This window comes from Nerophis lumbriciformis, linkage group LG15 (assembly GCF_033978685.3).
Source record: "Nerophis lumbriciformis linkage group LG15, RoL_Nlum_v2.1, whole genome shotgun sequence".
Lineage (NCBI taxonomy): Eukaryota > Metazoa > Chordata > Actinopteri > Syngnathiformes > Syngnathidae > Nerophis > Nerophis lumbriciformis.
In genome coordinates, this window is record NC_084562.2 from 14,842,718 (window position 1) to 14,865,186 (window position 22,469).

Sequence of the window (22,469 nt, forward strand, 5' to 3'; positions counted from 1 at the left end):
AACATATGAAATAACAAATGTGTGTAAAAAATTTAAATGCGCCCCCTTTGGCCAAAATTAATTAAAAACAACAAAATAAATATGTATATAGAGACAAAATAACTTGAAGTAAATAATGATTCAAAACCAATTACAAACAAAAAATTCCAAAATAAATAAATTAACTAAAGGCAGTCTCTTTGTCACGTGTCGACTTGTTCTTATAAAATTGGGAACAATTTCTCATTTCTTTCAGTTTCTGTAATATTGCAATATTTTCTCGTAAAATTATTACTTTTTAATGCAAAACGGCGACATTTTTCATATAAAATTCTGACTTTTACCAGAATATTGCCAATTTTTGTGTTGTTCTTATAAAATATTGACTTTTTTTTGGAGTAAAATTATGACTAATTCAGATGATTAACATAATATTGCCAAAATTGTAAAGTTTGTAACTAAAATTTTTACTTGAAAAATTTGAAAAGTTACAATTGTGACTGCTGTCGAGTAAAATCACGACCCTTTTCATAAAATTGCCAAAATTTCAAGCTTTTCTTCTAAATTTGCGACTGTTATTGAGTAAAATTCCAACTTTTATCATAATATTGCACACGTTTTGTGTAAAATTACGACTTTTATTATAGTACTAGAGGTAGGCTTTTTTCGGAGGTCTTAAGAAGGTAACAAATACAAGAGTGTGTGTGTGTGTACGTGTATGTGTGTTGTTGTCATACATAGAGATTGTGAATAATAGACAAAATTCCCAAATAAAGTGCAGTGGAGACATTGCATTCTGATGGCACGGACAGGATATGTGATACAGCACATCTTGCAGTTGGAAAAGGAGGCCACAACAAAAAGATGATGTACTTTCACACAAGAAACTATTTAAAAGTATGCGATTGGTGATGGGATGATGCCTCGATGCCATTGGACGGATGGATGGAGAGAGGCGAGGGGGAGTGGGGGGGTGTAGTGTTATGTGGCAGGCGAGTACAGACCATGATGATGATGATGGTGTGTGTGTGTGTGTGTGTGTGTGTTTTTATGAGAGAGAGAGAGAAGCAGGTGGAAAGAAAGGGGAGGGGTCTGGGTGGTCCAGACAATCGGTCCTTATGTACCTCACACACACGCATCACAAAAAGGAGGAAGGCTGGCTCCTTTTTTCTCTCCCGCACTCTCTCGCCGCCCGACTGCGTGGTAACAGCCGCACACCGAGCTCCTCCGATGAATCCTGCGTTAGACCTCATCACCCGGCATCGACACCGTGCGGTTATTTCCCATCCGTCGGAGGAGTAAAAAAAAAAAAAAAAAAAGAAAAAGAAAAGGCAAGCCAGGGGGGATCATCATGAGAACACTCCTGCCACCAACCAGGTAACAATCGAAGAGAATGTGTCATTTCAATGCCGGATTATAACGTCAGTCATCACTTGCCGTTGCTGAGGTCGCCTCCATCTCACATCAGCTCATCAGCAAGCTCAACCTGTTCACTGCGGTCTGCATGCAAAAAAAAAAAAAAAAATGGAGCTTGCACATGTGCATTTCTCCCATGTGCAAGCTCTGTGTCATTTACAGTTACAACAGGCTATATTTAGCCAGGGCAAACTGTTCAAAAACCAGCCTATCGTCATTGTTTATGTTGTTCAATACATGCAAGTTATTCAAGTGGATTTTTGCACAATGTGTTCTCTGTTGGAGCGGACATATTTAATGCTGTCAGATGATGAGAGGATTTATTTATTGTACATCATCAAAGCTTCCTGCATGGGCGAGCTTGTGATTCGCTGTTCTGGAAATGTTCTTTTATTTGCTTTTTTTTTTTTTTGCTTTTTTTCCCCCACTTGCAGCATCACATCTCCTTGATGTGACATTATTTGTGCAGCTTTCTTCTCATTAGGTGTAAGCACCGTAGTGGAGTCGAGTAATTGCACTCTTCGGTCAGGCCGTCGTGGTGCTCGGCGCACACATGTGGACTTGACAGAAAGTGAGGCTGCAAATAGGGAGACGATGTTGTGGATATGTGGTTTTTATGAGTGCGTGCTGAAGGAACCCGAAAATAGTAACCCAAAAACTCATTTTACAGTGAATAAGTATGGTTTTGCATGCAGAAATCAAGGCGATTTGTTTGGAATTTGGATTAATCATGATTAATCGCTAATTATTCGCATTTGCGCAATTTTAATAAACTTTAAAAAAAAACATACCTGGACCAAAATAGTCAGAATGTCGTCACGGAACATTTTAAAACATGTTTTGCTTGAGCGCACGTCAAAAGTTTTTAACAGTTTTATTTATTTTATTTGTTTCTACTCCTGTTCATTCATAATTTACTTTAATTCAGGGGTGTCGAACTCATTTTAGATCGGGGGCCAGGTGGAGAAAAATCTACTCCCGGTGGGGGCCGGACTGGTAAAATCACGGCACGATAACTTAAAAATAAAGACAACTTCAGATTGTTTTCTTTGTTTTAAAAATAGAACAAGCACATTCTGAAATTGTACAAATCATAATGTTGTTGTTTTTGTTTTTTACACTTACATGATGCGGTTAATAGTAATAGTATTTATAATAATAATAGTAATTAATAGTAATTGCACTATTTGGTCAGGCCATCGTGGTGCTCGGCGCACACATGTGGACTTGACAGAAAGTATGTGGTCGCCCGGTTTTTAATTTATCCAACCCGAAAATATTAACCCAAAACACATTTTACAGTGAATAAGTATAGTTTTGCATGCAGAAATCAATGTGATTTGTTTTGATTTTGGATTAATCATGATTAATCACTGATTATGGACTGGTAAAATCACAGCACGATAACTTAAAAATAAAGACAACTTCAGATTGTTTTCTTAGTTTTAAAATAAGAACAAGCACACTTTGAAAGTGTACAAATCGTAATGTTGTTGGTTTTTTTTACACTTACATGTTGCGGTTAATAGTATTCTATCTTTATTTGTCGTTATTTATACTTTCTGAATAAAATATGTGATACTGTTCGTCAGTCATGTTCATTGGTGTTAATTTTCAATCTATCAAGATAAAAAAATTATATCAAAATCGAATGACAGATATATAGATATATATATATATATACATACATATACACATATAGGGAGTCATTTTATTTCTGATTACTATTATTATTAATGTATTATTATTTATTTTTCTTTTTTTTTCTTTCTTTTTTTTTCTTTGTTTATTGATGTATTTGTAGATATTACTTTGTTTTTTTGTTTCTTTCTTTTTTGGGGGGGGGTGGGTGGTATGGGGGGGATATAAACAAAACTATTTTGACATTTAGGGCAGACAGTAGATATATGATTTATGTGAATATGATGTAATGGATAGGAATGTCTGTTGCTGGATGTCAATAAAAAAAAATGAAAAAAAAGCAAAATCAAATTACAGGCTGTTATTTATGTAGTTTGATCATTTTGCTCGACTGATGCAGTAACATCATGTGGTTTATTTTGTACATATGTAGCATCATCTACAAAGATACAAAGAATTGCTATTGCGACATCCAGTGGACACATTTAGAACAGCTGTTTCTTTCATTCAAAAATTTAAGGTTCATTTTTATACTTAGCAAACTCTTCTCGAGGGCCGGATAATACCTGTTCGCGGGCCTGATCCGGGCCGTACTATTGACATCATGGATCTACTTGTTTTTTTCTTCTTCTTTTATTTTTAGTAAATACAATAAAAACGGGGGGTGGGGAGCTGCAGGCAGAGTTTATGCTGAAATTAAATGAAAACAATTCTGAATAATAATAAATGAATAAATAAAATGGGGCGGGGTGGCTCAGATGGTAGAGTTGCCGACCAGAAACTTTCCCGAATCCCGTTGTGTCCTTGGGCAAGACACTTCACCTTCCTTTCTTTGGTACAAACATAGCTCAGATGGGTTTTTCAGTGTAAAGTGCTTTGAATCGCTTGAGAGAAAGGGCACTTCAGGATAAAATTTAAAAGAAGTGTAATGAGAGACTGGGATCATAGTCTCCTCACTCATCTTTGCACTGACCATATGCATTCACCTGATTGGTGAACATGCGCCACCTTTAAGGTAAAGAAGCGTACGCGGTCAAAAATCCAAGTTTGTTTGTAATTAATCACATGAGTAATTTTTGACAGCCATAAAGAAATATAGGCGGGGGATGGGAGAGGCAAGTAAACACCGACTTTGCATTTTGCTATAGGGCTGCAGCAATTAATCGATTAGAAATAAAACTTTGATTTATATTCTATTGCTTCGATTAATCATTTATTGAATGTAACTAATGAAAAACAGAACATTGTTTTTTGTTTTTTTTTAGCTACTTTCCCTAAAATCAGTATAAGAGCTATAAAGTGCGTTATCCAATTACCATATTTTCCGGACTATAAGGCGCATTTAAAATCTGTTTTTCTTCTTCTCAAAACTCGACAGTGCGCCTTATAACCCGGCGCTTCTAATGTAAGGAATAAGTTTGGTTGAGCTGACCCACCTCAAAGCTATTTTATTTGGTACATTGTGTAATAATAAGTTTGATCGGTAGATGGCAGTCAAACATAAGAGATAAGTGTAGACTGCACTATGATGGGTCTCAAGTAAACAACACCAACATGTTAAATGTTCCATTGAAAATATAGAACTTTTTTATACACGGCGCTCCAAAATCTATCACAATATTTTAGTACGACTTTGGTAAGCTATGAAGCCCCACCGCTTGATGGATTGATGGCGCATTAAACATACGAGTCTTGTTTTTCGCAATATTATGCAAAAGCAACTTTTCTTACCTTCTGGTACCTGCTGATCTGTATTTGGGATCTGTGTAAATCCTGAAAAATTGCGCGCGTTTGTCCGCCTTTGTAGTCCGTGGCAACCCCGTAGTCAATAAACTTCTTATTTTTCTCTATCTTCTTGTTATGGGACATATATCCTCCATTGTTGCTATTTCTAATATAAAGTAGTGTAAAGTTCTTACTTATATCTGTCAGTAAACTCGCCATGAAAGCGATAAAACAAACCGGTGTAGTGAGTTTACATTATTCACCCAACTTTTCTTACCTTCTGGTACCTGCTGATCTGTATTTGAGATCTGTGTAAATCCTGAAAAATTGCGCGTGTTTGTCCGCCTTTGTAGTCCGTGGCAACCCTGTAGTCAATAAACTTCTTATTTTTCTCTATCTTCTTGTTATGGGACATTTATCCTCCATTGTTGCCATTTCTAATATAAAGTAGTGTAAAGTTCTTACTTATATCTGTCAGTAAACTCGCCATGAAAGCGCTAAAACATACCGGTGTAGTGAGTTTCCATTATTCACCCAAGGAACTTTACTTATTAGAGAGTTCCAGTCGGACGTTTTTTCGCCGCCGTCCTTGCACGCTACACCGTTACAACAAAGATGACGGGGAGAAGACGCTGCCGAAGGTGAGCCACGTAAATAAGACCGCCCACAAAACGACGCATCCTGAAGCGACTGTCAGAAAGCGGCTTGAAGATGATCTGTAAAACATAACCTATGCAACATTTTGACCAAAGAACCACCATTACATGTTATGTAGACCACAAGGAAATGTTTTCTATTTAGAAAATAATAATAATAATAATATGACTCATTTAATGCGCCCTATAATCCGGTGCGCCTTATATATGAAAAAAGATCAAAAATAGACCATTCATCGGCGGTGCGCCCTATGGTCCGGAAAATACGGTACTCGATTAATCGAACGAACTAATCTATTGATTACTCGATTACGAAATTAATCAACAGCTGTACTTTTACATGCAGAAAATAATGCACAAAAACATATGCATGATGGATGAAATGGATAAGTGAACATTAATTTAAACTTTATTTTTTACTCTTTTTGCCGACTTTGTACTTTATTATAGGCCTGCAACAATTATTCAATTAGAAAAAAGCTTTTTGTTTTTGTTGCTTCAAATAATCGTTTAATGAGTGTCAATTAATATAAACTGATACAAATCGGGACCACATGGAGTGCCTGGAACTTTAAATAGGCATAAAATTGTTTGTCGATTTCAGCTGTTTTCCTTGAAATAAGGATAGAGGCTATAAAGTCTGTGTTATTTACATATATTCGAATAATCAAACAAAATAATCTTTAGAATACTCAATTACTCAAATAACGAATAACTGCAACACTCTTAGTTTTAAAGGCAGAGAAACATGCAAAAAAAACATAGACATAATGAAGGAAATGGATAAATGAACGTAAATTTGGACTTCATTTTAGACTCTTTTGGGCCAAGATGGCAAAGAGCGGGGACAGACGATTTGATAACATCCATCCATCTTTTTCTGCTTATCTGAGGTCGGGTCGCGGGGGCAGCAGCCTATGTAGGGAAGACCAGACTTCCCTCTCCCCAGCCACTTCGTCAAGCTCCTCCCAGGGGATCCCGAGGCGTTCCCAGGCCAGCCGGGAGAGATTGTCTTCCCAACGTGTCCTGGGACTTCCCCGTGGCCTCCTGCCGGTCGGACGTGCCCGAAACACTTCCATAAGGAGGCGTTCGGGTGGCATCCTGACCAGATGCCCGAACCACCTCATCTGGCTCCTCTCGATGTGGAGGAGCAGCAGCTTTACCTTGAGCTCATCCCGGATGACAGAGCTTCTCACCCTATCTCTAAGGGAGAGCCCCGCCACCCGGCGGAGGTAACTCATTTCAGCCGCTTGTACCCGTGATCTTGTCCTTTCGGTCATAACCCAAAGATAACCATAGGTAAGGATGGGAAAGTAGATCGACCGGTAAATTGAGAGCTTTGCCTTCCGGCTCAGCTCCTTCTTCACCACAACGGATCGATACAGCGTCCGCATTACTGAAGACGCCGCACTGATCCGCCTGTCGATCTCACGATCCACTCTTCCCTCACTCGTGAACAAGACTCCGAGGTACTTGAACTCCTCCACTTGGGGCAAGATCTCCTCCCCAACCCGGGCGAGAACCATGGACTCTTGGACTTAGAGATGCTGATTCCCATCCCAGTCGCTTCACACTCGGCTGCGAACCGATCCAGTGAGAGCTGAAGATCTTGACCAGATGAAGCCATCAGGACCACATCATCTGTAAAAAGCAGAGACCTAATCCTGCAGCCACCAAACCAGATCCCCTCAACGCCTTGACTGCGCCTAGAAATTCTGTCCATAAAGTTATGAACAGAATCGGTTACAAAGGGCAGCCTTGGCGGAGTCCAACCCTCACTGGAAACGGGTCCGACTTACTGCCGGCAATGCGGACCAAGCTCTGACATTGACCATACAGGGAGCGGACCGCCACAATCAGACAGTCCGTTACCCCATACTCTCTGAGCACTCCCCACAGGACGTCCGGAGTACACGGTCGAATGCCTTCTCTAAGTCCACAAAGCACATGGAGACTGGTTGGGCAAACTCCCATGCACCCTCAAGGACACTGCCGAGAGTATAGAGCTGGTCTACAGTTCCACGACCAGGACGAAAACCACACTGTTCCTCCTGAATCCGAGGTTCGACTATCCGGTGTAGCCTCCTCTCCAGTACACCTGAATAGACCTTACCGGGAAGGCTGATTACATCGATTAGGAAAAAGCTTTGATTTATATTATATCACTTCGATTAATTGTTTAATGAGTGTAACTAATAGGAAATTGATAAAAAAAACAAAAAAAACAACAATCCGAACTGCAATGAGAGCCTGGAACTTGAAAGACGCGGACATAGTTTCAGCGGTGGTGTGTTGGTGCTGTGATCTCTTAGCAAAGAGTTTGTTTGTTTGCTTGTTTATTTATCTTTTATTAATGCACACATTTTAAAAGTGCAAAGTCAATGATTATGTTGTGCATTTATTTAAAAAATAAGGTTATGGCAACTGTTTTTTCCGAGATTACACATTGAGGCTATAAAATGTGTTTACTCGATTAACCGGACAAAATATTTGATAAATAACTTGATTACTAAATTAATCTATAGTTACATACTTTGCTACGGTTGGTTGGTTACAGGCAACGTTTTAACCTATTTATTATTACTGTTGCTATATCCATCCAATCATCCATTTTCTACCGATTGTCCCTTTTTGTGGTCGCTGTTTTTTTAATCATTTTACTGTATAGTAGTATATAGTTGTAAACTACACTATATTGCCAAAAGTATTTGGCCACACATCCAAATGATGAGAATCAGGTGTCCTAATCACTTGGTGTATAAAACCAAGCACTTAGGCATGGAGACTGTTTCTACAAACATTTGTGAAAAAATGGGCCTCTCTCAGTCATTTCCAGCGTGGAACTGTCATAGGATGCCACCTGTGCAACAAATCCAGAAATGTCCTTCCTCCTAAATATTCCAACGTCAACTTTATTATAAGAAAAGTGAAGAGTTTGGGAACAGCAGCAAGTCAGCCACCACGTGGTAGGCCACGTAAACTGACAGAGAGGGGTCAGCGTATGCTGAAGCGCATAGTGCAAAGACTTTCTGCACGGTCAGTTGCTACAGAGCTCCAAACTTCATGTGACCTTCCATATAGCCCACGTACAGTACGCAGAGTGCTTCATGAATTGATCAAACTTATTCGGGTGTTACCATTTAGTGGTCAATTGTACGGAATATGTACTGTACTGTGCAATCTACTAGTAAAAGCTTCAATCAATCAATCAATCATGGAATGGGTTTCCATGGCAGAGCAGCTGCATCTAAGCCATACATCACCAAGTCCAATGCAAAGCGTGGGATGCAGTGGTGTAAAGCACGTTGCCACTGGACTCTAGAGCAGTAGAGATGCCTTCTCTGGAGTGATTAATCACGCTTTTCTATCTGGCAATCTGATGGACCAGTCTGGGTTAGGAGGTTGCGTACATTTCAGACTGCACTGTGCCGACTGTGAAATATAGTGGAGGAGGAATTATGGTGTGGGGTTGGTTTTTCAGGAGTTGGGCTTGGCCCCTTAGTTCCAGTGAAAGGAACTTTGAATGCTCCAGGAGACCAAAACATTTTGGACAATTCCATGGGATGGCACTTCAAGTTCATATGTGAGTAAAGGCAGGTGGCCAAATACTTTTGGCAATATAGTGTATGTTCGCTTATATGTGCTTTATGTGGTCCAGAATTTATACATTTCTGTTAGTTACAATTAAATATGTAACAGAAAATGCATCAACTTTTTTTCTAATCCATTTAAACGTTGCAGCCTTAATATTGTTTTTATGTTGAGGGACTGCGGATGAAAATTAGCATCCTTGCTAGAATTCGACATATTTACACAGCATCCTTTGCGTCCCTTCAAATAGATGAACAAATACAAACGGCATTTTTTTTTTAGCTGCACAGTGTCTTAATTTGCAGTTATACAGACAGACAGACAGTGAGTCACCAATGCATGAGACACTTTGTTTAGGCACTCGATTGTGGAAGAAAGTGGGCTGGTGCCAGTGTTGCCAGATCTCACGAGAGAAGCAAGCAAACAGTTTGATGAAAACAAGCCCAAAAGAAGCCCAACAGGAAACCCACCATATATATGTGTGTGTGTGTGTTTATATATATATATATATATATGTGTATCTTTATATATATATATATATATATATATATGTATATGTGTGTGTGTGTTTATATATATGTGTATTTATATATATATATATATATATATATATATATATATATATATATATATATATATATATATATATATATATATATATATATATATATATATATTTGTGTATATATGTGTGTATATATACACATCTATATGTATGTACATACAGTCATGGTCAAAAGTTTACATACACATAATGTCATGGCTGTCTTGAGTTTCCAATAATTTCTACAACTCTTATTTTTTTGTGATAGAGTGATTGGAGCACACACTTGTTGGTCACAAAAAACATTCATGAAGTTTGGTTCTTTTATGAATTTATTATGGGGTCTACTAAAAATGTGACCAAATCTGCTGCGTCAAAAGTATACATACAGCAATGTTAATATTTGGTTGCATGTCCCTTGGCAAGTTTTTCACTGCAATAAGGCGCTTTTGGTAGCCATCCACAAGCTTCTGGTTGAATTTTTGACCACTCCTCTTGACAAAATTGGTGCAGTTCAGGTAAATGTGTTGGTTTCCTGACATGGACTTGATTCTTCAGCATTGTCCACACGTTTAAGTCAGGACTTTGAGAAGACCATTCTAAAACCTTAATTCTAGCCTGATTTAGCCATTCCTTTACCACTTTTGACGTGTGTTTGAGGTCATTGTCCTGTTGGAACACCCAACTGCGCCAAGACCCAACCTCCGGGCTGATCATTTTAGGTTGTCCTGAATAATTTGGAGGTAATCCTCCTTTTTCATTGTCTCATTTACTCTCTGTAAAGCACCAGTTCCATTGGCAGCAAAACAGACCCAGGGGATAATACTACCACCACCATGCTTGACGGTAGGAATTGGTGTTCCTGGGATAAAAAGGCCTCACTTGTTCTCCTCCAAACATATTGCTGGGTATTGTGGCCAAAGAGCTAAATTTGTGTTTAATCTGACCACAGAACTTTCCTCCAGAAGGTCTTATCTTTGTCCATGTGATGTCAGATGAAACAAAAAATTAAACATTGAAAAAGGAGGATTACCTCTAAATTCTTCAGGACAACCTAAAATCATCAGCCCGGAGGTTGGGTCTTGGGCGCAGTTGGGTGTTCCAACAGGACAATGACCTAAAAAAATCAACCAGAAACTTGCCAAGGGACTTGTCAGGTTCAAACACAGATGACATATATTAAACAGACAAGAAGTAAGGAATTAAACAGAGACAGGATTCAATTTAGCTCAATGAGGAGAGCGCTTAGATCTGTATCCTTGTGCAGTGTCGTCCCACGCTCTGACAAGAGAATTCTACGCCTCCTCTTTTATTTGGACTTTCCCTGATTACATGGCAACAACTGTTTCTAAGGGGAGAGGGGGTCATAAACAGCCGTCGCCCTTGGTCACAAAACAGTTCAAAGAAAAGATGCCTTGCGCTCGCGTCAGGTCTTGCTTCCTCTCCGCTTTGCAGATCTCGGGTCAAGACAAGATCTTCCTGTGGATTACAATAGATCATGTCGCTTCCCATCATACTCAGTGGAGTTTTACAATCCTTTTGCTTGGTAAGATCAAAGACAGCTTTTGTCTGCTCTCCGGGAACTCATGGAAACACACAGGTATTGTGATAACTTAGATACAATTATTCTGACAGACATCTAACCAAATATTAACATTGCTGTATGTATACTTTTGACCCAGCAGATTTGGTCACATTTTCAGTAGACCCACAATAAATTCATAAAAGAACCAAACTTCATGAATGTGTTTTGTGACAAACAAGTATGCGCTCCAATAACTCTATCACAAAAAAATAAGAGTTGTAGAAATTATTGGAAACTCAAGACAGCCATGACATTATGTTCTTTACAAGTGTATGTAAATATATATGGTATAAAATCACTGTTTCCGATATATATATATATATATATATATATATATATATATATATATATATATATATATATATATATATATATATATATATATATATATATATATATATATATATATATATATACATATATATATATATATATACATATATATATATATATATACATATATATATATATATATATATACATATATATATATATATATATATATATATATATATATATATATATATATATATATATACATATATATATATATATATATATATATATATATATATATAATTTATACCAAGCACAATATAAATAATATAAATGTTGACTAACTTAAATTATTTGAATAAAATAGTGTGTTTTGCATACTGACATAATATATACACATACCATTAGGCTATACCATATATTGCAAAGTGACAGTGTGAACAGTCATGCAGCGGATTGTGCTGGGTGTATTATGTAATCATTGTCTGTTGTTATTGATCCAATAAGCTCACCAAGACGATCAATAACACCGATTGATGTGTGACAAGCTGCATTAATGACTATTTTTAGCTCTTTTTAATTGGTTTTGTCTCGTTGTGTTGTTTTGTGCATCTTGGTATTATTAGCGTGATATGTTGTATCAAAACAGTCATGGGAAAAGATGTTGTAAATTGTTCCTTTTTTTTGTGCAAAAAAAGTGTTAACATATTGAAACCTGGGGATATTTGTTATTGTAATGACATCAGTAACAGAGCAGGAAGGGGCTTGGAATATGTACATTTCATATGACGTGCCGTATCAATTATTAATCAACAGTTTAATTGCGCTTATTCTTGCAAAGCAAAGTAAACGTCGTCTATATTGAAAATTATATTTTTTAAATATGTTTACCCCACTTAATGCCACTAAGTCTCACTTTGTGTTTCTTTATCAGTCTGGCGTAGCGACACATGCGTCATTCGCGTGTTTTTAGAGGCATGCCAAGTCGACCAGGGGTCTCGCGATAACCAGAAAACATAGAAAATATAATCTTAGAGAAAAATTTCATTTAAAACATTTGTACGCACGTACAACACTTAAGACCTTCAGTCTATCAGTATGTGGAATTAAATTATGGATTGGATTAAGCCAGGGGTGTCAAACTCATTTTAGATCGGGGGCCACATGGAGAAAAAACTACTCCCAAGTGGGCGGGACTGGTAAAATCACGACACGATAACTTAAAAATAAAGACAACTTCAGATTGTTTTCTTTGTTTAAAAATAGAACAAGCACATTCTGAAATTGTACAAATTATAATGTTGGTTTTTTTTACAATTACCTGTTGCGTTTAATAGTATATATACTTTATTTGATGTTATTTATATTTTCTGAATACAATATGGGATAATGTTCATCAGTCAACTTATTAGTGTTAATTTTCAATCTATCAGGATAAAAAAATGGTATCAAAATCAAATTACAGTATGTTATTTATGTAGTTTGATCATTTTCCTCGACTGATTACAACATCCAGTGGACACCTTTAGAACAGCTGTTTCTTTCATTCTAAAATTTCAAGTTCATTTTTATATTTAGCAAACTCATCCCACGGGACGGATAAAACCAGTTCGCGGGCCTGATCCGGCCCTCGGGCCGTACATTTGACACCCATGGATTAAGTAAAGAAATCAAACAATGTACTAATATAATCCACTTCAATAAATTCTTCAAATTTGAAGTGTTTACAAATTTTCTAGATAATCTTATTTATCTCACCATATGATTATTAAAGGGGAACATTATCACAATTTCAGAATTGTTAAAACCATTAAAAATCAGTTCCCAGTGGCTTATTATATTTTTCAAAGTTTTTTTTTAATTTTTACCCATCACGCAATATCCCTAAAAAAAGTTTCAAAGTGCCTGATTTTAACCATCATTATATACACCCGTCCATTTTCCTGTGACGTCACATAGTGAAGCCAACACAAACAAACATGGCGGAAAGAACAGCAAGCTATAGCGACATTAGCTCGGATTCAGACTCGGATTTCAGCGGCTTAAGCGATTCAACAGATTACGCATGTATTGAAACGGATGGTTGTAGTGTGGAGGCAGGTAGCGAAAACGAAATTGAAGGAGAGACTGAAGCTATTGAACCATATCGGTTTGAACCGTATGCAAGCGAAAACGACGAAAACGACACGACAGCCAGCGACACGGGAGAAAGCGTGGACGAATTCGGCGATCGCCTTCTAACCAACGATTGGTATGTGTTTGTTTGGCATTAAAGGAAAATAACAACTATGAACTAGGTTTACAGCATATGAAATACATTTGGCAACAACATGCACTTTGAGAGTGCAGACAGCCCAATTTTCATCAATTAATATATTCTGTAGACATACCCTCATCCGCGCTCTTTTCCTGAAAGCTGATCTGTCCAGTTTTGGAGTTGATGTCAGCAGGCCAGGGAAGCTAGGGTCGATAGGGGGTTTAGCTCGCTCGTCTGCGGGAACAAACTGCCGCCATTGCTTGCCATGCTACCGAGGTCCTTTGTCCCTGAATTGCTCACACTCCGGCAGATTCAATGGGGTTCTGGCGGCAGATTTCTTTGACTTTATCGTTGGAAATGCATCTGCTTTGAGTGTCGCAGGATATCCACACATTCTTGCCATCTCTGTCGTAGCATAGCTTTCGTCGGTAAAGTGTGCGGAACAAACGTCCAATTTCTTGCCACTTTCACATCTTTGGGCCACTGGTGCAACTTGAATCCGTCCATTTTCGTGTTGTTACACCCTCCGACAACACACCGACGAGGCATGATGTCTCCAAGGTACGGAAAACAGTCGAAAAAACGGAAAATAACAGAGCTGATTTGACTCGGTGTTTGAGAAAATGGCGGATTGCTTCCCGATGTGACGCCACGTTGTGACGTCATCGCTCCGAGAGCGAATATTAGAAAGGCGTTTAATTCGCCAAAATTCACCCATTTAGAGTTCGGAAATCGGTTAAAAAATATATGGTCTTTTTCTGCAACATCAAGGTATATATTGACGCTTACATAGGTCTGGTGATAATGTTCCCCTTTAATTATTATTTATTGTTAAATAATTATTATTATTTATTTATTCATTTATTTTGAATGTTATTAGTTATGGAATATATTGTGAATACATTGAGAACAGGAAGTGAACAAAGGTTTTTGCAACTGCTATGTAAAGGAAGAGGGGTAGGATTATATAAGCTCTGCTTCTTCCTACTCCTTTTCGAACACGTTGAATAGAGAAACTGGAAATTGTGATGTATCATGTTGTATGCATGCATGTTCCAAATAAACTCAAACTCAAACACTGCGTCAAAAACGATAAGGGATCTACCGGCTTAGTCGTATTGCATTTTGCTTTATTGCGGGCACAGAAAAGCAAGCCCAAACAAGCAACCGCACATTCAAAAAGTTTGGCTGAAAAACTCAACCCCCGACTCACTAAATTTGTAAGCAAACTAAGAAAAAAAAAGATCCCAAAGTCGCTATAATAGGCAGACTTGGCAGTTTTTGGCTGTATGATCAAAACATTTGATACAAGAAGTTCAACGTAAACAAACATACTGTTGTGTTTTCCCACATCTGTTTAGGTATTTTACACTTTATTAAATAAGAGGATGCAATGATTGCTTTTCAGATTCACATTTGTGTTTTTATGAGTTTGCTAAGCTCCACTTATTCTGATGCACGGAATAAAAAGTCTGCAAAGACGGAATGTTTGGTCCATTGTTAAGTTACCTTCAATTCTAATCAGAAGCATGTCTGCTACTATTCATTTGCACTGAATGTGATTTCAATTATTAAAAAAAAGAAGTTATTAACTCATTTGAAAAGGAATGGAAAACCAATGTCTTGTCGATTGTGTGTTCCCAGGGAGGAGCTGGCATGGACTCCTGTGTCTAAATGAAGTGGTTCCGCCATGCAATGTTCCTGGAAGGCAGTGATCCTGCTGGCCTTGGCCTCCATCGCCATCCAGTACACGGCCATCCGTACGCTCACTTCCAAGCCCTTCCAGTTGTGCACCTTGCCCAGTCCGCAGAACTGCGGTCTGGGGGATCCGGAGACCGATCCGCCCTTTGAGCGGGGGTCAGCCGGTTGCGAAGACTACCCTTACGTTTACTTAAACGCAACCCGTAAAACACACGTCCTGGTTTTGGCCACCACTCGTAGCGGGTCCTCCTTTGTCGGCCAACTTCTCAACCAACACCAAGAGGTTTTCTACCTGTTCGAGCCTCTTTATCACGTCCAGACAACACTGATCCCCCGTCTGTCCCACAGCCACAACACTGCAGACCGCCGAGTAATGCTGGGCGCTAGTCGAGACCTCTTGAGAAGCTTGTACGGCTGCGATCTGTATTTCCTTGAGAGCTACATCAAACCGACACCTACGAACCATACTACTGACAAGCTGTTCCGCCGTGGTGCCAGTCGAGCGTTGTGCCAGCAACCTGTCTGTGATGCGTTTGGCCCTGCTGATGTGAACGTGGACGAAGGGGACTGCGTTAAGAAATGTGCACTTCTAAACATGACTTCGGCCACGGAGGCTTGCCGGGAGAAACAACACGTGGCCATCAAGATTGTCCGCGTGCCAGAGATCGGGGATCTCCGCGCCTTGTTGGAGGATCCTCGACTGAATATCAAAGTCATCCAGCTCGTCAGAGACCCTCGTGGAATCCTATCATCCCGGATTGAGACATTCCGGGATACGTACCGACTGTGGCGTATCTGGAGGGCCACGGGACGGAAGCCTTATAATCTTGACTTGAGTCAGCTCACCGTTGTCTGTGAAGACTACCGAAGCTCTGTTTCGACGGGTCTAAGCCATCCATATTGGCTGAAGGGAAAATATATGTTGGTTCGCTACGAAGATCTGGCGAAAAGTCCACTCCAGAAGACGAAGGAGATCTACGATTATCTGGGGCTGCCAATGGATAAGAACGTAGAAGACTGGATACATGCTAACACTCGCGGAAGCAACGAGCCGTCAGCGAAACACAAATTTGGGACGATACGAGACTCCGCCGCTAACGCAGAGAGTTGGCGCTTGAAACTGTCTTACGACATGGTCGAGTACACGCAGACTGTGTGTCAGAAGGTTCTCCACCAACTGGGATACAAGACTGTGAGGTCGGTGGAAGAACTGAAAAACATGTCTTTCTCACTAGTGCAGGACAAAATCTTTGCACCTTTTTTGTAACAAAGATAGTTCTCTACAGGCTATTTTTGATATATTTATATAATTGTTGCCTTTCATTGTTGTTTCTTTCATTTTGTCTCTTCAAATTTGCACTAAATGAAAATTTGAATGCACGGAGCCGGGGACCTGTGGATGATCCCCTAAATGTTACGAACAGCACACCTAAAAGTAATCAAACAAGCTAGTTTACAAATGTGTCCTTTATGTTTTTTCCCCATGAAGAGAACAGGACGCTGTTTTTACTCATTTTGTGGATGCAAGTAGTTCTTTCATCGAAACCTTAAAAAAAAAAAAATTGGTTGTCAATCGGAATGGGTCATGTTTATTTTACTAGGAATGACAAAACTGTGCAATAAATAGTGAATGTTGCAGTCAAACTTTTTGGCGTTTCTATGCATGTAATAGGAAAATGGAGACACATGTCAGTATGGACACATTAAATAAACAAATACATCTTTTAAAAAACATATAATTCGAATTAAATACATTAATATGGTATTAAATATATAATTGTTTTTATTTTATTAATGAATTAAATATTTCCTGTTTTAATCCATTATTTCACGATTCATTTAAATCTGCGGTCGCCAATCTACGGCCCGTCCAAAATCCGGCCCGCGGGAAGTCCCAAGTTTAGCCATTCCTTTATCACTTTTGACATGTGTTTGGGGTCATTGTCCTGTTGGTACACCCAACTGTGCCTAAGACCCAACATCCGATGATGATTTTAGGTTGTTCTGAAGAATTTTGAGGTAATCCTCCTTTTTCATTGTCCCATTTAAAGCACCAGTTTCATTGGCGGCAAAACAGGCCCAGAGCATAATACTACCACCACCATGCTTGACAGTAGGTGTGGTGTTCCTGGGATTAAAGGCCTCACATTTTCTCCTCCAAACATATTGCTGGGTATTGTGGCCAAACAGCTCCATTTTTGTTTCATCTGACGTCACATTGACAAAGATACGACCTTCTGGAGGAAATTTATGTGGTCAGATCATAAAAGAACCAAACTTCATGAATGTTTTTTTGTGATCAAAAAGTATGTGCTCCAATCACTCTATCACAAAAAAAATAAGAAATGTAGAAAGTATTGGAAACTCAAGACAGCCATGACATTATGTTGTTTACAATTGTATGTAAACTTTTAATCGCGACTGTATATATATATATATATATATATATATATATATATATATATATATATTATATATTTATATATATATATATATATCTAATTAATATATACATTAATTATATATATATATATATATATATATATATATATATATATATATATATATATATATATATATATTATATATATTTATATATATATATATATATATCTAATTAATATATACATTAATTATATATATATATATATATATATATATATATATATATATATATATATATATATATATATATATACATATATATATATATATATATATATATATATATATATATATATATATATATATATATATATATATATATATATATATATATATAATTTGGATGTCAATTGATTCTTGATTGATTATTAAAAATAAAATTAGTAAAAAATTTATACACAGTAATATATACATATATATATATATATATATATATATATATATATATATATTATACCATTTATATATTTTAAAAAATATATTAAAAAAATGTTGGCAAATTTTTGTAAATTGATTTTTTCTTTAATTCTTAATTGATTCTTCAAAAATTAAAAATTTACTAAAAATAAAATATATATATATATATATATATATATATACTAAGTATAAAGTGTGTGTGTGTATATATATATACATATATAATTAAATGAAGTTTTACATCAAACAAATTAATGACACATTTAATGATACATATTTCTATTTAATTCCAATTGTTTTATTCATTTATTTATTTTATTTTTTATTTGTTTGTCCTGTCCAGCTACTCAGGCAAATCATGTGCAGATTTACTTTACAAAAGAGAAGTGTGCCCTTGTTGCCTTATTTGTATCTGACTGTATTAAATGGAATATTGTTATTTTTGGCGAGTGACACATTTTAAGTAATTATTAAAAAATTAATTGATTTATTTAATTGTGTCCGACCTGACCCTCCGTATGTCAATTGCAGTGCAGAAATTAATAGGCTCTGAGGTAAAGTACCAAAAAAAAGTGTTTCATGAGAGGATTTACGACCGTCTGTGACAAACAAAGGTAATTGCGAAATCTCCACTCAGTGGGTATCTAGAGATTAAGTCACATTTTCCAAGATGATTATGGCATGTTGAACATGGATGTTGGTATTCATGCAGGCACTCATCCTAATTGACACAATCTGAAGAAGCACTGTGTTTATTTTTTCCACTTCTGGTCAATCAAATTGCCAGATAAATACCCCGGAGTATTAGCTAATATACCGACTTGTTTACCCCTCTGTAAAACAGATCAACTGGTATTCCAAAGGAGCTTTTTTTCCAACATAATTCTCTCACAAATCCCTTCGCGAAACCAATTTTTTTTTTAGAACCGTGATGCTTTTATCCGACGGAGCGTCGCCTCACATTTAAAACGAGCATGAGACTAATGACTTTTCATCTGAGATAAATCCTTTGATCGTTTTATTGGCAGTAGTGATGCTGTTGAACCCTGCAACGCCGGAGGGGGGGGGGTGACGGTAGAGGCCTCAGTAAAGTGCATGTCGTGGTGTTGCATCCATCTTGTTACGTAAGACAACCCAGAATCCACTGGGCAGCTGCCAAGACATGTTCCAATATACATGTGTTGTTGTTTTTTGGTTTTTTTTTTTTATCTTAGATTAGCTCTGGCTTGAGTGAAAACAGACACATTTTATTGCAGCCCCATCTTTTAAAACAAGCCTGTCGGTCACTTTCCATTTTTAGAACTGAGTGAAAAATGTTCTATACCAGGGGTGTCAAACTGGTTTTCATTGAGGGCCACGTTGCAGTAATAACCTGTGATTAATCAAAATTCAAATTGATCTGATTTAATTTAAATACATATCATTTGACAGTATTGATAAAAATGTGTACCTGTAATTACACCATTGCCTATGCACTCGATTATTAGATTTTTTCATGTACAAACCCCGTTTCCATATGAGTTGGGAAATTGTGTTAGATGTAAATATAGACGGAATACAATGATTTGCAAATCCTTTTCAACCCATATTCAGTTGAATGCACTACAAAGACAACATATTTGATGTTGAAACTCCTAAACTTTATTTATTTTTTTGCAAATAATAATTAACTTAGAATTTCATGGCTGCAACACGTGCCAAAGTAGTTGGGAAAGGGCATGTTCAACACTGTGTTACATGGCCTTTCTTTTTAACAACACTCAGTAAACGTTTGGGAACTGAGGAGACACATTTTTAAGCTTCTCAGGTGGAATTCTTTCACATTCTTGCTTGATGTACAGCTTAAGTTGTTCAACAGTCCGGGGGTCTCCGTTGTGGTATTTTAGGCTTCATAATGCGCCACAATGGGAGACAGGTCTGGACTACAGGCAGGCCAGTCTAGTAACCGCTTCTTTTACTATGAAGCCACGTGGATGTAACACGTGGCTTGGCATTGTCTTGCTGAAATAAGCAGGGGCGTCCATGGCAACGTTGCTTGGATGGCAACATATGTTGCTCCAAAACCTGTATGTACCTTTCAGCATTAATGGCACCTTCACAGATGTGTAAATTACCCATGTTTTGGGCACTAATACACTCCATACCATCACAGATGCTGGCTTTTCAACTTTGCGCCTATAACAATCCGGATGGTTATTTTCCTCTTTGGTCCGGAGGACACCACATCCACAGTTTCCAAAAACAATTTGAAATGTGGACTCGTCAGACCACAGAACACTTTTCCACTTTGTATCAGTCCATCTTAGATGAGCTCAGGCCCAGCGAAGCCGACGGCGTTTCTGGGTGTTGTTGATAAACGGTTTCCGCCTTGCATAGGAGAGTTTTAACTTGCACTTACAGATGTAGCGATCAACTGTAGTTACTGACAGTGGGTTTTTGAAGTGTTCCTGAGCCCAAGTGGTGATATCCTTTACACACTGATGTCGCTTGTTGATGCAGTACAGCCTGAGGGATCGAAAGTCACGGGCGTAGCTGCTTATGTGCAGTGATTTCTCCAGATTCTCTGAACCCTTTGATGATATTACGGACCGTAGATGGTGAAATCCCTAAATTCCTTGCAATAGCTGGTTGAGAAAGGTTTTTCTTAAACTGTTCAACAATTTGCTCACGCATTTGTTGACAAAGTGGTGACCCTCGCCCCATCCTTGTTTGTGAATGACTGAGCATTTCATGGAATCTACTTTTATACCCAATCATGGCACCCACCTGTTCCCAATTTGCCTGTTCACCTGTGGGATGTTCCAAATAAGTGTTTGATGAGCATTCCTCAACTTTATCAGTATTTATTGCCACCTTTCCCAACTTCTTTGTCACGTGTTGCTGGCATCAAATTCTAAAGTTAATGATTATTTGCAACAAAAAAATGTTTTTCAGTTTGAACATCAAATATGTTGTCTTTGTAGCATATTCAACTGAATATGGGTTGAAAATGATTTGCAAATCATTGTATTCCGTTTGTATTTACATCTAACACAAATTCCCAACTCATATGGATACAGGGTTTGATTTTTTTAATTAATTAAAATTATGCATGCACACAATAACCTGTGACTAATCAAAATCCAAATGGATCTGATTTAAATTAAATAAATATCATTTGACAGTGTTGATATAAATGTGTACCTGTAATCCCCTCATATTATTACACCATTGCCTATGCACTCGATTATTAGATTTTTTTCATGTACAAACTAATGGTATCTTTAACATATTTGTGTAATACACTATATAATAATGTAATATTTGGCATGATTAGATAACGTTTAAAAAATACGTATTTTTTTCCTGTCAAAAACGAAATAATTATTTGCATTTAGTAAAAAAAAAAATGTATTATTTATTTTTCCCAGGCTTTTGTGGGCCAGATCTGGCCCCCGGGACCTTAAGTTTGACACTGGGTTCTATACCGTAGAAAGAGGATTTGATACTCATTGTCACAGTTTCCTGATCCATGAAACGTGACGAATTAGCGGGGTGCACTATCCGTTTTAGAGTGTTGAATATCTTAAAATGTGCAATGTTGACTAAGCATAGAGGCAGTATGTCCATGTTAGAGATGTTGAAGTGTGATGAAAATCTCTCATCTACTCTCATTTACTAAGGTATATTACCTCTAAAGATGGCTCCCAGCAGTTCACAAAAAAATGCTCTCAATGTGCGGGCGTCAATGTGTTGGAACATAAATACTTGTAGAAGATGGACAAACACGTTTCAAGCGTAAAACATACACCGAGAATGTCTGCAACTTGTTGACGACACTGCAGACCGCGGACAATAAGAAAACCTTTGGCAGTGTTTTTATATATATATATATATATATATATATATATATATATATATATATATATATATATATATATATATATATATATATATATATATATATATAAACATATATATGCATGTATGTATATATATCTATATATATATATATGTATATATAAACATATATATGCATGTATGTATCTATATATATATCTATATATATATATATATATATATATATACGCATAAATGTATATGCATGTATATATATATATATATATATATATATATATATATAAACATATATTCGCATAAATGTATATATAAATATATATACATATATATATATACATATATATATATGTGTATATACATATATATATATATATATATATATATGTATATATACAT

General features: G+C 37.1%; 1 protein-coding gene across 1 annotated transcript; it reads left to right on the plus strand.

Moving 5' to 3' along the window:
- Positions 1-1,030: 1,030 nt before the first annotated feature.
- Positions 1,031-17,015, plus strand: chst1 (carbohydrate (keratan sulfate Gal-6) sulfotransferase 1). Its single transcript, XM_061974805.2, has 2 exons — positions 1,031-1,356; positions 15,315-17,015. Exon 2 carries the CDS (start codon positions 15,361-15,363, stop codon positions 16,636-16,638), a length of 1,278 nt encoding a protein of 425 aa, XP_061830789.2. The 5' UTR covers positions 1,031-1,356; positions 15,315-15,360; the 3' UTR covers positions 16,639-17,015.
- Positions 17,016-22,469: the final 5,454 nt, after the last annotated feature.